The sequence below is a fragment of the Pollicipes pollicipes genome, unplaced genomic scaffold, assembly GCF_011947565.3.
Source record: "Pollicipes pollicipes isolate AB1234 unplaced genomic scaffold, Ppol_2.1 Scaffold_7240;HRSCAF=8662_pilon_pilon_pilon, whole genome shotgun sequence".
NCBI lineage: Eukaryota > Metazoa > Arthropoda > Thecostraca > Pollicipedomorpha > Pollicipedidae > Pollicipes > Pollicipes pollicipes.
This window is the reverse complement of record NW_023597039.1, coordinates 111,755-128,560: the sequence shown is the minus strand read 5'-3', so window position 1 is coordinate 128,560 and position 16,806 is coordinate 111,755. Positions and strand designations below refer to the sequence as shown.

Sequence of the window (16,806 nt, the reverse complement as noted above, 5' to 3'; positions counted from 1 at the left end):
ACAACTCTGCAGGGTCACAGTGGGACGTGGGGCTTAGAGACGGGCCAACAGCTTAAATAATTGATGCCCGGTAAACATCGTGCGGTTTTAGTTGGACAACTAATTTGTCAATGCGCTTTAAGCGGGTGCTCGTGGCTGCGTGTGGGCGCGTGTGGTACCCGAGAGAGCGTCATGAAAGAACGGCTGGGAAAGCGTCGGCTATGTCGTGGGTTCTGGAAGGCTAGGGGCGGAAAAAGGATTCAGTATTCTTGAAGGAGGCTCTCAGGACCAGTTCCGTGTCAATCGAGCCCTCGGGCCCAACAAAGATGATTTCGGCGGGCGTACGTCCTCCACGCGTGGGCTAGTGCTCATATTCTGTCAAACAGAAATAATAGGAAACGGGTGCCATGCTGGCGACGTATATGCACGTCGACCGTGAATAATGGCCTGCGGTTTTCCGAAAGCTGCCTTTCTTCACAAAACAAAATTGGCAACTGAAGTGGCAAACTTCCACACACAACATAAAATTAGCACTGTGCAAGGAATTTTGTGGATATTAAGAAAGTTTTTGGCCCATTTATTCTTGTAACGTCAAGTTCTCATGCCAGTGTGCGGAGATGTTCGAAATGCAGTCGCGTCCCCAACTTATACTGAAGCTCTAATCATGCATCTGATCACGATCAACCAAGCCTTTTCAAGTTACCAAGATTTGAAGTTGATCATGTGATGTGCAGCGCTTCGTCTGGCAGTTGCAGCCTTGTCGATTGTCGAATTGTTGGCACCGTGAATAAACATGTATGGAGTCTAAGCTGAAATGATGTTCAGCTTTTGCAACCTTGTTTAGAACGCCAGATTTCACTCTTTCCTCCCTATGAATATCAAGAGTTACCGAATCACTCGATTTCGCTGCAGTTGACCAAGTACCTGCGGAGATCGCATCCCACCCTGCTGCATCCTGAAGTTAAATGAATTATGCCATCCTTTCGTACTTTTCACTTATTGTTAGACCAGACCCGTCCGATTTGATCGGTAATACCAGTTTACTTGAAATCATTCTGAATAGCTCAGAATTTCTTTTTGAAGTAGCTGCTTCTGCGGCAGAAATCTTATTGGATGCCCTGCTCATTATCATGAAAGTACAATATTTCATTTGCGTGACTGTTTCCGACGTATGTGTCCTGTAATGTTTTCCAGTGCACTAATTTGTCAAGCTGTTTGTGTGATAAATTATACGAAGCCTGGATACACCCTTTTCTAAAGAAAAAATACATAAAAATGTGAGACTAGTATCCATAAACTTGGACGAAGCTTTATTCTATGGCTTTGATCTTTTCTCTATGTCGCTTAACACAGTGGCTCCTTTGAAGCACACTTTGGCTTTAGGAAGTGGAATATCACGTGGTCTATAATGACGCACTGGCTCAAACTTCAACCGTTTCGCTTCTCGGAAACTGGCTCTTGCCACCCGCTGTGCCAATCACAGCCGTTAAGTTGCAGTACATCATTCCTTTTTTGTTCCTTTTTTATTCCTTTTTTTATTTCGTTTAGTCGCAATGACATCAGTCCCCGAGGCCCGCGATTTGCGGGTTAAAACGGCTCAAACGCGGTGCCTCTAACCCGCCATTGCTAACAACGGCCTCCAGCAGATTCTGCCGCCCTGATGACGACGGATGGCTGTTGTCATGACAATGGCGGTCACCAAGTCCGCGCCAACCGCAGTTGTCGCGGACTTGGGGGTATGCTTTGGGGTTACCAGCAGATGAAGAAGTTTAGTACTGTAGGAAAGTGTCGACAGCGTAATTTGGAGTCGGAAGTAATATAAGATGAGCTTCTTATCATGTCTTGATGGTGCTGCAGTGACACTACCAAGTGCGATTAGACGAAAATGTTCCTGCGATTTCATCGAGGGATACTTTTTTAAATACGCCCCAATGGTGCGACAGTCACAACATTGATTGAGAGCCAATTGACGGCCGTTATATGTGGAAGCCGCACTCACGAACACCAGATATGAATGCCTCATCAATGATGTTTTTCTGGGCCTTGATCGCCGCCTGCGTATGGAATGGCAAGGTTTGAATAACGTTATTATGACGTCATGAATGTCAAGGTGACTTTGAAATACTCACCCCGATATACCTTCCCCAATTTTGCAGGCGTGCAGCACAGAAGCTAGAGGTGCCTTATTAAATCTTACGCAGGGCAGGATTGTGAACAGCACCGAAAGGTTTTCAAAATGGCTATTTCAATTCGAAATCCCATTTAAACGTGGAATACTCCCTTTAACCTACAGAGACAGCATTTTACATGCAAGCCTTATAATAATAGCATGAAAACGCTGTACATAAGATAAGTGTGCTAATTATGTAGCGCATTTATTGCAAAACATACCGATGGCCCAGCTGATAGCGTATTCAGTATTGGTAAGCCCTGGCAGCAGTCAGCTGTTGGTGGCTTAGCGCATCAGCAAACAGCATGAATAAACTGTTCGGCCCACCGATGTATTTAAGCCTCTTCAAAGCGAGCGGCGCAACGGGAGGTGCGGTGGCCAGCCCCTCACGACCAGGTTGCAACTGGCAAATAACCCACTTTTAAAATAAGGCGTGTGATTTGGTGCATCTTACTACGGTGTTGGTCTGAACTGTGAGCTGGCGGACATGGCCAGCGTCAGCTTGGGTTCGCGGCTGATGACGACTTGAGAATCTTCCCGACTTCGGACATTGAAGGCAGGTGTCAAGTTGTGTGCCCAGAAATACAAATTAAAGGATGACGGCAGTTCTTAAGCAAAAGCCCATGTTCAACACAGTTATCTCGCTGCCTGCGCTTAAAATGTGGTTTCTTTCATTACGGGGTTTTCTTTGATGCCATGTTTTTTTCCTTTTACCAGTTCTTTTTATCATCGGCAAACTACTTGCATTACCCACTACTCCTGCCAGTTTACCGACCCAGTTGATGTAGACGATTTAAGTAAACATGATCTTTTAATTGACAAGACTAATAAAAGCCTTATTCCTCGTAGGGAAAACCGGGAGAATGTAGAGATGGATGCCTTGATGTTTCGGCAACATGACTATCAAAGCGATTGAAGCCATGTTGCCGGAATATAAACGCATCTATCCCTCTATTCTCCTGTTTTTTTTTTTGCGAATAATAAGGCTATCATTACTGCCTCATCTATATGCACAATGCTCCTCTCAAATGCACCTAGCAGCTTACGCGACCTTTTAACTTAAGATGTGGCGATTTTTACGAAGGCCGGTTAATTATGGTACTTGACTGACTGCTTGACAAAGTATCTTTTGGTAACCGTTCTGCCGCACCATTGAGTACGAACCTAGAATATGAATTAAGAGCAGCGCGCTTTGGTCTTTTTTGTATCATACCCGTGGTAGGTAAAGTATTCTTGATTTTAGAAATGACACCAACTGAAGTTGTCATCGATGCTGTGCCATGTGCTATCAGCCGTGTGTTGACGCGTGCAACGGCACAAGTCATGGGTGTGACCACGCCATGACCTTGTCATAGACATCATCTAGATACAGGTCGTGATGAAGACCGATGGAACGTTCTTTGATGGTTGATGGCACGGCATTTAACAGGGCCAGGCGCTGCATCGTCGAAATAATTTCCCCATCATAGTTACGTTATGCTATTTCATGCTACAAACAAGTCATTATTTTTACTGTATTTTAATCTCCTGATTTTATGTAGGATTTCTTAACAATTAAAGTGCGCCCGCAATTTATACTAGGTAAGGTGTGCTGTTTTCGCCGAGCAGGCATCAGTTATCGGTCCAAACGAAGCAATTTAGACTTCTATCACCCAACCTCATTTCTACCCTATATGTCTTAGCTACGCCATTGCAGCCAGACCACACACTACACTTGTGGCATCAATTGGAAACGGGCGTAGGAGTCTTCATATTACATTGTAAGTGCACGTGGGCTGCTGACGCACAGCCGGAAGCGTCCGGCCGGCCTGCCGTGGCCCCAGTGCGGACGCGCCGCCGCCTGGCCGACTCCTCGGGGGAAATCTTGGCCGTGTCTCCAGCGGTGTTGTCAGCGCGTGACCGAGCGGCGGGCGTCATGTGCTCGACCGGTCCCCATTCCGAGCTCCTCCGAATGAGGAGGCGCTGTGTGCCACAGCGTGCGGCCGGCTGGCGGCCGGGGGTCACTGCTGCCCGTCCCGGCGCCGGCGGCGGGCGTCAGGGCCGGCGGTAGGCGTCACTGCTGCCCGTCCCGGCGCCGGCGGCGGGTGGCTGACCGTAGGCTTCCCCAACTTGTCAGCGGGTGCTCTCAAATGTGTAGAGAGTGCCTTTTGAAATATTCAAGTGGGCCGTGTGTATTCGTGTGCTTGTGTTGAGGTTCTTACTTGTGTGTTTGGTGAGTGCTGTCTTTAATATTTATTTCCCTTGAACCTTGACTCGATACACAGGACAACGTTGCAACATTTGAATGTTCTAGATGTCAATGCACACCCATTGTCAGGTTGTCATAGGAGCACAGGGAGTGCTCGATTGAGAAATGGAGGCCGTCTCGCCACGACCGTGCTGGTTAGCTCTGCACCCCTGCTGACTCGGAGCACCGGACGGCTCCGAGCCCGGGCCGCCGCGGCCGCGCTGGTTAGCTCGGCACCCCTGCTGACTCGGGGCACCGGACGGCTCCGAGCCCGGGCTGCCGCGGCCGCGCTGGTTAGCTCGGCACCCGTGCTGACTCGGGGCACCGGACGGCTCCGAGCCCGGGCCGCCGCGGCCGTGCTGGTTAGCTCGGCACCCGTGCTGACTCGGGGCACCGGACGGCTCCGAGCCCGGGCCGCCGCGGCCGCTGGCGCCGGCGGAGACGGAGCGGCGCCGGCCGGAGCCAGACGAGCGTTTGGTGGAGACCGATGGCCGCTGGCCGGATGAGGTGGGCCCACTGACCGCCCCCTGACCGCAGTCGCCATAATTAACTGTCTGCCGGCCCGGCATCTGGTGACGAGTGCCGCTAACGACTGTTGGCGGCGGCTGGTGTCCGCTGCTGTCCGCCGATCGCTACCGGCGGCGGCGGGTGTCAGCTGCTGTCCTCCGATCACTGGCGACAGCGGGTGGTGTCAGCTGCTGTCCTCCGATCACTGGCGACAGCGGGTGGTGTCAGCTGCTGTCCTCCGATCACTGGCGACAGCGGGTGGTGTCAGCTGCTGTCCTCCGATCACTGGCGACAGCGGGTGGTGTCAGCTGCTGTCCTCCGATCACTGCCGGCGGCGGCGGGTGTCCGCTGCTGTCCGCCGATGACTGCCGGCGGCGTCTGGTGTCAGCTGCTGTCCTCCGATCACTGGCGACAGCGGGTGGTGTCCGCTGCTGTCCTCCGATCACTGGCGACAGCGGGTGGTGTCAGCTGCTGTCCTCCGATCACTGGCGACAGCGGGTGGTGTCCGCTGCTGTCCGCCGATGACTGCCGGCGGCGTCTGGTGTCCGCTGCTGTCTGATGTTCCCTGGTGTCCGTTGCTGGTGTCCGCTGGTGTCCGCCATTGTCCTTGGGCATTCTCCGATACCTGCTGATGTTCACTGGCAGCGGGCGTCGATTGACACTGGTGACCAGTGAACCTCCGGATCGCGTCAAAACGTTAAAGCTGTGGTGCCTTCTGCCCCCCCCCCTCCCCCCCCCACACACACCTAAAACACATTACCAACAGGCTCGCTGGTAACTGCTGACTGGCCTCGATTGGTGCGACATTGTCCACTAAGCCCGCTAAGAGAGAGACACACCGCTTTAGCTGGCCCTGTACATCGTAATCTGCGGCGTTTTCGTGTGCCGGGACGAACATTGGCCATCTTGATGTCTTATTTGGTGAAAAATAGGTATCTTCTCATGGAAGCTGACCTACGGCTCCAGGACCGGGTGGTAACCCGAGTCCGCAGACGGTGACTGGGCGTAGACGGGTAATAGTCTGTGGCTGGGTTGGACATAAGCACGCAGTACATGACTGGTAGTGAACCTGAATTGACCTGGGCAGGTGTCGTGTTGCCAGAGTAGTTGACCTGAGCAGGTAGCTGAGGACTGAAAGGCAACCATAGCTCCCAGCCGATGACTGAAAGCTGGCTTGAGCTGGTAGCCGGCGGCGGGGGGTTGACCTGAGTTCCCAGGCCGTGGCCGGAGTAGTTGACCTTAGCCGCCAGCCAGTGTCCTTCAGCGGGCGTAAGCTGGGAGCGCCGCTGGCAGTGGGACGGAGCGGCGGCGGCGGCGACGGCGGGTTCGGCAGGTGGACCCACCTGTGCCTGCCTATCGGCGCCGGGCGGCCGGCCGCCTGCCGCCGGTGGTGCCGCATGTGTGTGTGATCATGCTGTCGGCTGGACACACAGCCGCTGTTGACACGGCCCGGTCATATGGGGCAGCTCATCTGGCCGGGCGCCGCCTAAAGCAATACACCTATCGGCCGAGGCTGTGGCACAACTGTAGCGCCAGATTAGGTGCCGCCCTTTATAACCCGCCGCCTGATCCACCGCAACAGCTGATCGCGTTTGGACAGGCCGATAGCGCTCTGTTATTAGTATGCGGCCGATGATGTTATACGCGCCGGGCGGCCGGGCGCGGATAACGCGCGGCCGTTTTTACAGCGAAGTGGTGGGAGGAGTGGGGTGGCCCACCCGGCTGGCGAGCTCGCTGGCCAGGCCCGCGAACGAACCGCCCGGATTATAGCGGCTTTTGCGATTCATCGTGGGGTTCGGGTCCGAAATAAGTGCCTACTGGAAGCCATTCGCCGGCTTTAATATCGGACAGTTAACCGAGTTAAGAGCTTTTCGACGCGGCGTGTTGAACATTCCACAGAGAGGCAAGGGTGCCGTGGAGCGCCGCTGTGTATCGTAAAGCTGTGCCGGTCCTGCGGACCCGCTGGGGTGCGTGCGCCTCCGAGGGGCACGCCTTGGGAACAAGACTATTGGAGCCATGACCGGGCTTCCGGCCGGGCAGTGGACTGCGCCGTGCCTCGGCTCGGCTGGCGGGGCTGCCCGACCGCGTGCTTGACTGGCGGTGGAGCCGCGGCCGGGACCCGCACAGGTGACCGGGACGCCGGCGCCGTAGTCGGCCCGCTCCGATAGTGTCGCCGCGCCGGGGGGTTCCGGTCGGGCCGGGCCGCGCCGCGCTGTCTGCCGGCGCGCGCGCTCCCCCTCCGCCGCTCTACCGGGCGGCCCATTGTGGCCGGACGCCGACAAATAGTGGTCCCCTCCGCGCGGCGAGTCGTCACCCTTCGGCCGACGGCGGCATTGTCCGGCACCGGCGGCTGACGGCTGGCCGACCAGGCCGGGCCGCGCCGCGGCCCCCGCTCGGCTGCACGCTGGACACGCCGGTCACGCTGGACGCCGGCCTGCCACACCGCATTCAGCGGCCGGTCGTTCATCAGCGTGCCAACTCGCCGGAACTAACCGGACTGCCGCCGCCCGCGCCGGCCGGTCAGCGGCGGCAGCGGCGGCAGCTGCCCGCGGCGGAGGCCGAGACGCGGTCAGCTGTATCGTCAGCAGCGAGACGCCTCGCTCCGTCGTCGCTTTACCAGATGGCTGCGCCTGCCTTCTGGTGGAGTGCCTGCCATGTTGGTGGTGAGCTTGATAAAGCGAAAGATACTGACACCGCTGTGCAGCGATCACGCTCAACCCCCCCCCCCCCCCCAAACATCACTATCACCGTCCAGTGATATCGCCGCACACTCACTCTGTTATCAAACACCAGTGCTGCTGTCCTCATGCTTACTCGGTCACGTGCCAGCGTTCAGCGGTTATGCTCACTCCCATCAAGCGTCGCTGCCAGCCTTCAGTGATCACGCCGCCCTGCCGTCAAACACCACCGCCTCCACCGCCGTCATCCAGTGGTGCCGTTCATTCAGTCAAATGCCACCATCGTCACTGTCCAGTGATGATGTTCACTCTTCAACAGACACCACCGACACCTGCCAGTTGTCTCAGTCATTCACGTCTCTAGTCATCAGAAGTAACATGGCGTCAGCAGTGTGCACAGTTAAGCGCAATTTGAATCCCGCCAGAATGCGCCTTCCGCTCACCGCTTCAACTGCAAGGAACGCGTGGAGGTTGCCTAGTATCGGTGCGTGCTTCCGACTGGCTGCCCGCGTGTCGGACTGACTACCCTCCGCGGTGTGGCCACCGGGCGCGATGTGTGCCGATCGGACGGCACCGCCGGACCAGGGCCTGTGCCGGGACGGCAGGCCAGAGCCCCGGACGGGGCCGCCGGACCAGGGCCGGTGCCCGGGCGACAGGCCAGAGCTCGGGGCCATCGTGCGCGATGTGTGCCGATTGGACGAGACCGCCGGACCAGGGTCGGTGCCGGGGCGGCAGGCCAGAGCTCCGGAGGGGACCGCCGGACCAGGGCCGGTGCCGGGGTGGCAGGCCAGAGTTCGGGGCCACCGTGCGCGGCAGACCCGGTGACCACTGGCGGGATGTCCCCCCCCCCCCCCTGCCATCAGAGGACGCCGCATTCCGGTCTGGTCCGGTACGCTTTGTGCGCGCTGGCGACGGCCGGCCTCTCACCCCGGCGTAATCTCTGTTTCGGCGATTAGCGCGGCAGTCAGTTGACCGGACCGGCGCATAATGCGTTTATGGACAGGGCCCTACCTGGCATCCTTTGTGGCGCTGTTTGGCGGCGCGCCGGCGGGAAAGGATTAGCGCTGGCGCTGCGGCGGCGGCGCGGCGCGGCCCTTTATGCGCGCCGGTGGCCGGCGGCCCCCCTCCGGCGGCCCCCGCCGGCCGGCTGACTTGGCTGTCACCCGGGCCGGCCCCGGCCGGGCGGCATTCACCGCCGGCAGCCGGCCGAGGGACAGCCGGCATCGGCGGCGGTGGTGTCGCGCCCCCGCCCGGGCCGGGCCGTAGGGTTGAGGCGGAGCCGTGTCCGTCGACGCGCGGCCAGCTCCTGCTCTGCGGCGCTTTACAACTGTGGCAGCGGCGGTTGACGGGATATCAGGACAGTGATGTCAGGCCCCGGGACACTGATGTTTGTGTGGAGTGGTTGACGCCTGTGGGAGATCGTAGCCATGCAGTGTTGCATTTTGTATTGTTGTGTTTGGATGTCAAGTCCTACTAGTGGGCGCTGGAGCACGGAAAAGAGCCATGGAATATGGAGAGGGGTCTTTGAATACCAAGAGAACCCCAAGTTCGCAGAGCGTCAGGCCCCTGCAACTGAAAAAATGTCAGCAGTTATCAGGACGCGGAGGAAGTGTGCGGAGAAACAGATGTCAAGCTCTCCAGGCGTATCCTGAACCATGACATGATCACGATCATGGTCGTGAGCTTGCGAGTCCGTAGCGAAGCAGCAGCAGCGAAGCGAGACAGCTTTAAGCTGCGAAGGGGAGTCCTAAGCTCGCAGAAACTTAGCTCTATGCCCCTTGCATCCGGTAACTTCCCCGGTGGTGTCAAGCAACGGCCCCGTAGTCACACAGATAACTTCTTCTCAGCAAGTATGGCGTCATAAGATAGGAGGCCAGAGGTAATGCATTGCCCGACACTCCTGGAATATGGCATGACCTTCCTGGCACTGCATGGAAAATGTGTTCCAAAATGCCCAAATGCCCTACGTCCCAGACTATCCGCCGTTCCTGACTACCCTCTTTCCCCGACTACCTTCTGTCCCCGCCCACCCTCTGTCCCCAACTACATTCTGTCCGCAACTACCTTTTGTCCCCGACTACCCTCTGTCCCTGACTACCCTCTGTGCCCGACTACACTTTGTCCCCAACTGCCCCCTATCCCCGACTCCCAACCGTCAGCCGGTGGTGCGGCCATTGCTGCTGATGAAACTGAGCCTATTCTACGGGTCTGATAGTGCATCCAAGCGGGCCTCCTGCGGGTCTAAAACGTCCACAAATATTCAAATAGGATCGACTGGGCCTGGAACGTGGGCTCAGAATCTTAGATGGCTCTTAGAAAATCACTAGGGCTTTTGGAGCACAGCTGGAGGAGGAGTAATATGGAAGCGTCATTGAACTGCACGCGAAGAGAAAATTTGTTGTGTTCTTTGATTCCAAAGAAACGGGCCGTTAATGTGAGGCGGAGGGTGTTCGCACTTGGAGGAAGACCCTGAATTTCTGGAGAGACTGAAAAGGAAACGCTTGTCTGTACCACCCATCTGTGAATTGGTGCTATGGAACCACTAGCACCAGCACCAGTTGCGTGCGCAAGAGGGCATTGGGACACGTGCGCTAGCTTATCGATGATATGCATGTGTTAACACGCGCCTGGGTGGCCGGTTGTATACTGTTCGCCCGCGTGGGGGTCAGTTTCAGTCAGTTCAGTCAGGGGTCAGTAGCCCCCTGATATTCCGAAGGTTGGGTTTGCGGGCATGCAAACCCACTTTTTAAAGCTTGATGTTCTTTAGTTCATGGCCAGGGGGTCAAATAAGGTCAAATAATGTCAAACTCCTGGTTGGCGTCTCAAGTGCCCCCAGATGTCCTCATGCAACCGCTGTGAAGCTAGATACTTGTTCAAAGGAAAATTTAAACGGTCTTCGATCGAGGTCAGTGACCTTATTGAACCTTTATAGGGTCAAGGAGATTAAATGCGTGCGAGATTGTTCCTATTTTGCCATTCAAATAAGCGTCAGGGCCGCGGTAAGTGGTATCTTCCTCAGAACAAAGTGTTGATCTGGGTCATTTTAGGCCAGCGCGTACTCTGACTTTAAAAAAGTGCAGCATGTCTTCGAAATGAGCATCAGAACCTTCCATTGAACCAAACTCTCGAGTAAAAAAGTAAGTTAGTTTTGACCTCGGTCTGACGTTTATGCCGGACCCTAGGTCAATGAAATCGGTTTTAATTCTAAGTTGAATTGATTTATTGCCCAATAAAATATTTCAGATACGTGATGGCCTCGTCTGACACTCCGCGTTGTTACATCATATCGGACGATTTCCAAGCAATGCCCTTCGCTATGACTTTAAATGCTTCGCTATGACCTTACTTTGATCTGTCACAAGGTAGCTACTTCACAAGGTACACCTAATTTTGCATTTTAAGATCCACTGTTCAATTTTGTACAGGTGTGCAAAGTTTGCGCGGCTACGCCACGCCGTTCGGAAATCATTCGGGAAAAACTTTCGGTGGAGGTCGAATTGACCTTCCACCCAAGCACGCGTTAGTACGCATGCGGATAGATGTAGACACCAAGCAATCGAGGTAGACACGTAACACAAGCAGTGTGAACACATGCGATGGTGTTATACAAGTTGTAAGAAATGTCGCGCCCGTGCGGCGCGCTAAACTGGAGTGATTTTTCAGCGAGCGTTTTAAATTGTGCCCCATCGCGAAACCTCCATACGCCTCTGGCCAGTGCCTTATCTAATTCATTCTTGTGGCTGTAAAGGTATGCGAACTTATTCTAGGTATCTATCAACTTTTGCTTGAGTTGCGAAGTTGTTCTTCAGGCTAATGTGCCATGTGACATCTACCCAAAAGGTTGCGGACTCCGTTCGTCGATTGTCCTGAAGGGAACACCTCATATAGGGTAATACCCAACGCACATTGATTTCTAGGCTCTCCACGGTCGTGTTTGCTCTTCACCCGTGGCGAAAAGGTATACTAACGAATATTTTCCTAATTGGAAGGGACTCGCTGGGTTCGGCCACGCTCCTAGCTGGGTATCGTGGAGTGTGACCGAGTGTGAAGAAGGGTGCGCGCCAATGGTGCCCTGATATGTATACTTATCCTATGTATTGTATCAGTTCCGTTGGAATTGTGGTCGTAAACTTCCCACGTGATCTGGACGGAGATATGTTGCTGGGAGTATTCGCCTTACATTGTTTTGTTTTTTTGGCGTTTGCGCGAACTTTGCCCACGTGGTGTGGTGGCCACAATTTTCAGCGTACTTTTTCGAGAATGATATTCGTGTTCAACGGCTTATGTGGGTTGAACAGCTGAGTGGACAATGTCCTGGCCTGCCTTAAAGCAGGCCTTTTCCATGGAGTGACCCGCCTCCCGTACGTGCCCGTGGGGTGCTGAGCAGCGAGCTGGTGACGCCGCGGTTGTCCCAGACGATACGGGCGTGGTGCAGCCGCCGGCGAGGTGTGCCTCCGGCTGCGGGGTGCGGATGTCAGGCCGTGGCTGGCCGGTTGGCCGGGTGGTGCGGGTCAGCGCGTGCGGCCGCCGGCTGGCCGCCATTCGTCGCCGGCACCGGCGCGCCGGGCCAGACCCCGCCCACCCCGCGTGGGCCGGCCAATGGGCGGCCGGCTCGCCAACACCGCCGGAATTAGATAATGACGAGTCGACGGCCGCGCTACGCGGTCTGATCGGGTCGACAGGGGCTCTGCTTCACTTGCTCCCTGGCCGGATTATGTTCAATTGCCGCGCCGTCTTCTAATGGCGAGCCATTGGTGCCATTATAGAAAGTCGAATCCATCATCGCCGGCTAAGTGCTTGTAATGGTTTCACCAGCCGCGGTTCGCAGCGTTTTAACGCCGCTTTGGTGGAGATAAATGATCGCAGAGCCGGCAGACAAGTGACAGATGCCGCCGACAAATTAATGGGAAAATCGGCGAAAATAGCGATGCGAGGGCGCTGTAATTCAATCCCAGGATGTGGGCCGAAGACAGGGCGATATTGGATGGCGGTCGGAATGGCATCTGCAGGCCGGCCGGGGCGGAACCGCGTGTCGGCCGAGGCCGGGCGCCGTCTCGGCGCCCGGGGACCGCCGCGGACGGAGAACTGCAGCCACACCGACCGCCGCGGACGGGGCGCCGCGGCCACACCGGCCGCCGCGCCAGCCCCGATCGGCGCCGATGACGGACGAGCCGTCTGATGCCGGTCAGACGCCGTGTTTTATCGCCGGCGCGCGGCGCGGCGCGGCGCCGTTTGTGGGGGCCGCGCGCGGCGGCGGTGACGGCGCACCGCTTTGTGCGCCGCGCGGCCATTCAGGCGCGCCGCTGCCTTTCCGGCCGCGTCTCCTCAGCGGGCCGCGGCGGGGCCGTGAAATTTGTCCGGGCCGCGCTCAATGCCTCGCGCCAAGTGGCGATGAGTGGGCGGCGGGGGCCCGACTACCGAGACGGCGCGGCGTGCAGTGGGGCCTCGGCCGGCGGGGGACTGCCGTCTGTCCGGCAGAGGGGAGCGGACCGCGCGCCCGCAGAGCGATTAACAGAACCGTTGGCGTGACGGACGGGAGCGCGCCGGCTCGCGAGAGCTGCCACTTATGCCATCTTGCCGGCGATAAATGCGGCACACGCTCCCGAGTAGTGGACAAATCTTGGACGCTGCGAGAGGGGAGGAAGGCTAACCGCAGCTACGTCAGGAAATGTTCCATTGTTAAAATGAATCAGAGATCCCAGCGTTGAACCCATGCACACAGGTGCCTTGATGACAGGGTTGTGTGCATAACAGAGGCTCGTTATTTATTTGCATATGGGAGTCCATTCCCTACCTCGGGGTAGGCCCATTCCTTACCCATAACGTCACGGCCCAAGCCCACTCCCCACTCGGCTGAGACGCGAAGTAAGTGCATTTGTTTACAAGCAAGCCGTCTGTTGGCATAGCAACGCCTGGTAACGTTCGATGTGCTGTTGACGGTCTTGTCTGTCCAGCAAGAAGACGGGTCTCGATCGTATAGGGATAGTGTGACCGGCAATGATGTCCTTAGCCACAGAACCTGCTAATAACCGTTCAAACAGCAATCATACTGAATAATGATAATTGCTAATATTCAATTCAATTTGAATACAATTCAGTAGCGCGATTCCTATGCGCTATATGTCTCCATGGGTTGGATCAGCTGATTCCGCTTGTGCCCATATTTGTGATCAAAGGCGTTCTTCATTGCCGCGTATCTGTGACGCCATAGGGCCTCTGTCGTAAGTCAATGAGCAACTGGGCCCAGATGTCACAGGAATCTTGGATGACAGAGTCCAAAGCCTCACAGGTATTCGTGTTTGCATCACGGCAGACGCCAGCAGCGCAGCGTAGATCAGAAGACATGCGACTCGCTGATGGCTGCGCGGTAGCGCCTCGCCTTCCGTGGACGGCTGACGTCAGCTAGACGGTGGTGCTGGGGAAGAATCGACTCTAGACATACATCCACCCCCCCCTCCCCCCCCCTCCCCCCTCCCCCTGTGAAAGTATCCACAGAGTGGCGAACATAGTGCAAGATGTCGTGCCGAAATAGTAAGAAAATTTCCAGTGGTCACATCAATAGACCCTGTTATCTCCAACCAGCAGTTTATAGAGTATGTGGTGCGAGGTCCCGGGGGGGGGGGGGGGAGAGGAAGGGTGACCTTAAAAGGGTGAAAGCCCCTTTTATGTTGTTTTCATGGACCACCGAAAGGCGAATGCTGAGCGTTTGTGAAAGATATGTCACTCCAGCATATACGACTGCGTGGAAAGGTTGATATTGGGCGCTCAAAGTCTACGGAAACAAGTTAACATTTTCCCAAAACTCAGCATCATCACTTGACTACCAAGTGATAATGCAAAAACTTGTTATGGTGGCATTAGTGCTACACGGTAAAACTTGCACATTTAAAGGCTATGCTCGTCATTATTTCTGCAAAACAAAAACAAAAGTTATTACTTATGCACGACTTTACTTCTACTGCAGACTTACACGCGACATAAGAGCTACACGACAAAACTGGTGCTTTGAAGACTTGCACCCACTATTATCTTTACTGGAAACGCTTATACAGCCATCGCTTATACATGGCTTTACTTCTACCGGCTGCTAACAATCATACACAACGGTAATGCCACTGCAGATAGTTGTAGTCAAGTCTGCCGCAGAGGTAATAACTGACACATGTTTTTGCAGTATAGGTGTTGTCGTCTAGCACTCACGTCGTGTATGGGTTTTTACAGCAGAAGTAATGTCGCGCATAAGTAGAGACTGCGTAGGTTTTTCGCAGTAGATGTAATGAAGTGTATAAGCTTTTTAAGTATAATTTTTTTTGGAGTAGCACTCACGTGCAGAAGTCTGCAGTAGAAGTAATGTCGGATATTAGTAAAGTTTGTATAAGTTTTTTGCAGTAGAAGTAATGTCGCATATATACATATATATATATATATATATATATATATATATATATATATATATATCGCTGATATTACAGCACCCCTATCGGGAGGGATTTTTGCCGTGGCGCTAAGGTCGTGACACCATCCAGGTGACCCCCTGGAAAATACTGCCCCGCAATTCCAAATCGGAGTCGCGTCCCCGGCCACACGCATGGAAGGTTTCTCCTGGGACGGGTGACGATGCGGCCGCCCCGAGCCTGTGGTCGGTGTCAGCCCGAGCCTGTGGCCGGCGTCAGCCCGAGCCTGTGGTCGGTGTCAGCCCGAGCCTGTGGCCGGTGTCAGTCCGAGCTTGTGGTCTGCATCGGCCCGAGCCTGTGGCCGGTGTCAGCCCGAGCCGGTGGCTGGCGTCAGTCCGAGTCTGTGGCCGGCGTCAGCCCGAGCCTGTGGCCGGTGTCAGCCCGAGCCGGTGGCTGGCGTCAGCCCGAGTCTGTGGCTGGCGCCCGAGTCTGTGACCGGTGTCAGCCCAAGCCTGTGGTCGGTGTCAGCCCGAGCCTGTGGTCGGTGTCAGCCCGAGCCTGTGGTCGGTGTCAGCCCGAGCCTATGGCCGGCGTCAGCCCGAGCCCGCGGCGTCGGCAGCCACCTGGCCGCCGAGCCGCCGAGCCGCCGCCGGCCGGCAGTGTCGACTGGAGAGGCCGTTTTGTCGCGGCATTCAGCCGCTCGGCTAATGGCGTCGGCGGCCATTCAGCGCCGGGTCCATTTAATGCCGTTTATCGAGTAGAATGGTAATTTATTGTGGCATTGAGCCGGTGCGGGTCGAGCTCTCACCTGGCGTCGCGGCGTGCCTGACTGCCGGGAGCGGCCTGCCGGGGCCGGCCGCCAGCTGCAGAGGCGGCCGCGCATTCAGCCGTTCCGACACAATGGTCCGGCCCCGGCCCGGGCCGACCTGTCAACTGCCGCGTCAGCTCGCCAGCAGCGCCGACGCGGCGGCGCCGCCCAGGGCGACGCCGGCCAACTAGACCCAAATGCGGCTCATCCCGTCGAAGGCGATCTTTCTGGGAGTGACCGAAGGGTTCATGTGAAATTTCACGAGGACGGGGGACGGTCTCCCGCCCGCTTGCTCGCTCGCTCACTCACTCACTCACTCACTCACTCATTCACTCACTCACTCACTCACTCACTCACTCACTCACTCACTCACTCACTCACTCACTCACTCACTCATTCACGCACTCATGCACTCACTCACTCACTCGCTCTTGTCTGCAATTAGCTGTCGCCGTCTCCGTGTCCCCTGCCTCTTTCTCACCTTTGCTGCATCATTTCCTCGATTTTTCAACTTCCTCAAGCTCTGTTCACCGGTCACGCCGATCTCTCCTTTCCACTCCAGCGGCGTTTCTTTGAATCAGCGCGTCCTTGCCGTTCTTTCTCCGGCCACCCTCGCCCGCGTGGCGTGCTCCCCTTCCTCGCTCTCGAGCCATCGGTGACTTGTATTGGAGCCCTGTGTATTGCCGGTCGTTTGGCCGCTCGCCGCCTTTCCCGCTCGCCGGCGCACAATGTTCCCGGTGACAGATTCAGGGCCACTTAGCGGCCGTTCGACCGAGCTTCAAAGCGGCAGGGGCCGTCCTACCCTGTCTATTCATGTGGGGGTGAAATTATTGCGAGCTCCATAATATGCACATTTGAAACGTTGACAAGTGCATGCCGCGAAGTGCAACTTTCAGTTCTTTCAATTATTTGTATAATGTGGGGTATTTTACACGGCGCTTTTCAACGCCGACTTCCACTGGCTGATGTTTGTTTCTGAGCGGCGTGCGGCGCGTGCCCCACCGCCGACGATCGCCCCGCCGGCAGCTGACGCCCTGCCCTGA

The 16,806-nt window shown here is 56.0% G+C and overlaps 1 protein-coding gene across 1 annotated transcript in view; it reads left to right on the top strand.

Annotated features, from left to right (window-relative positions):
- LOC119110835 (uncharacterized) overlaps positions 1 to 16,806 on the top strand; it is a 37,204-nt gene extending 20,398 nt beyond the window's left edge. Inside the window, exon 4 of the mRNA XM_037234707.1 lies at positions 16,790 to 16,806. Within this exon, the coding sequence (XP_037090602.1) occupies positions 16,790 to 16,806 (17 nt within the window). The remainder of the gene's footprint in view (positions 1 to 16,789) is intronic.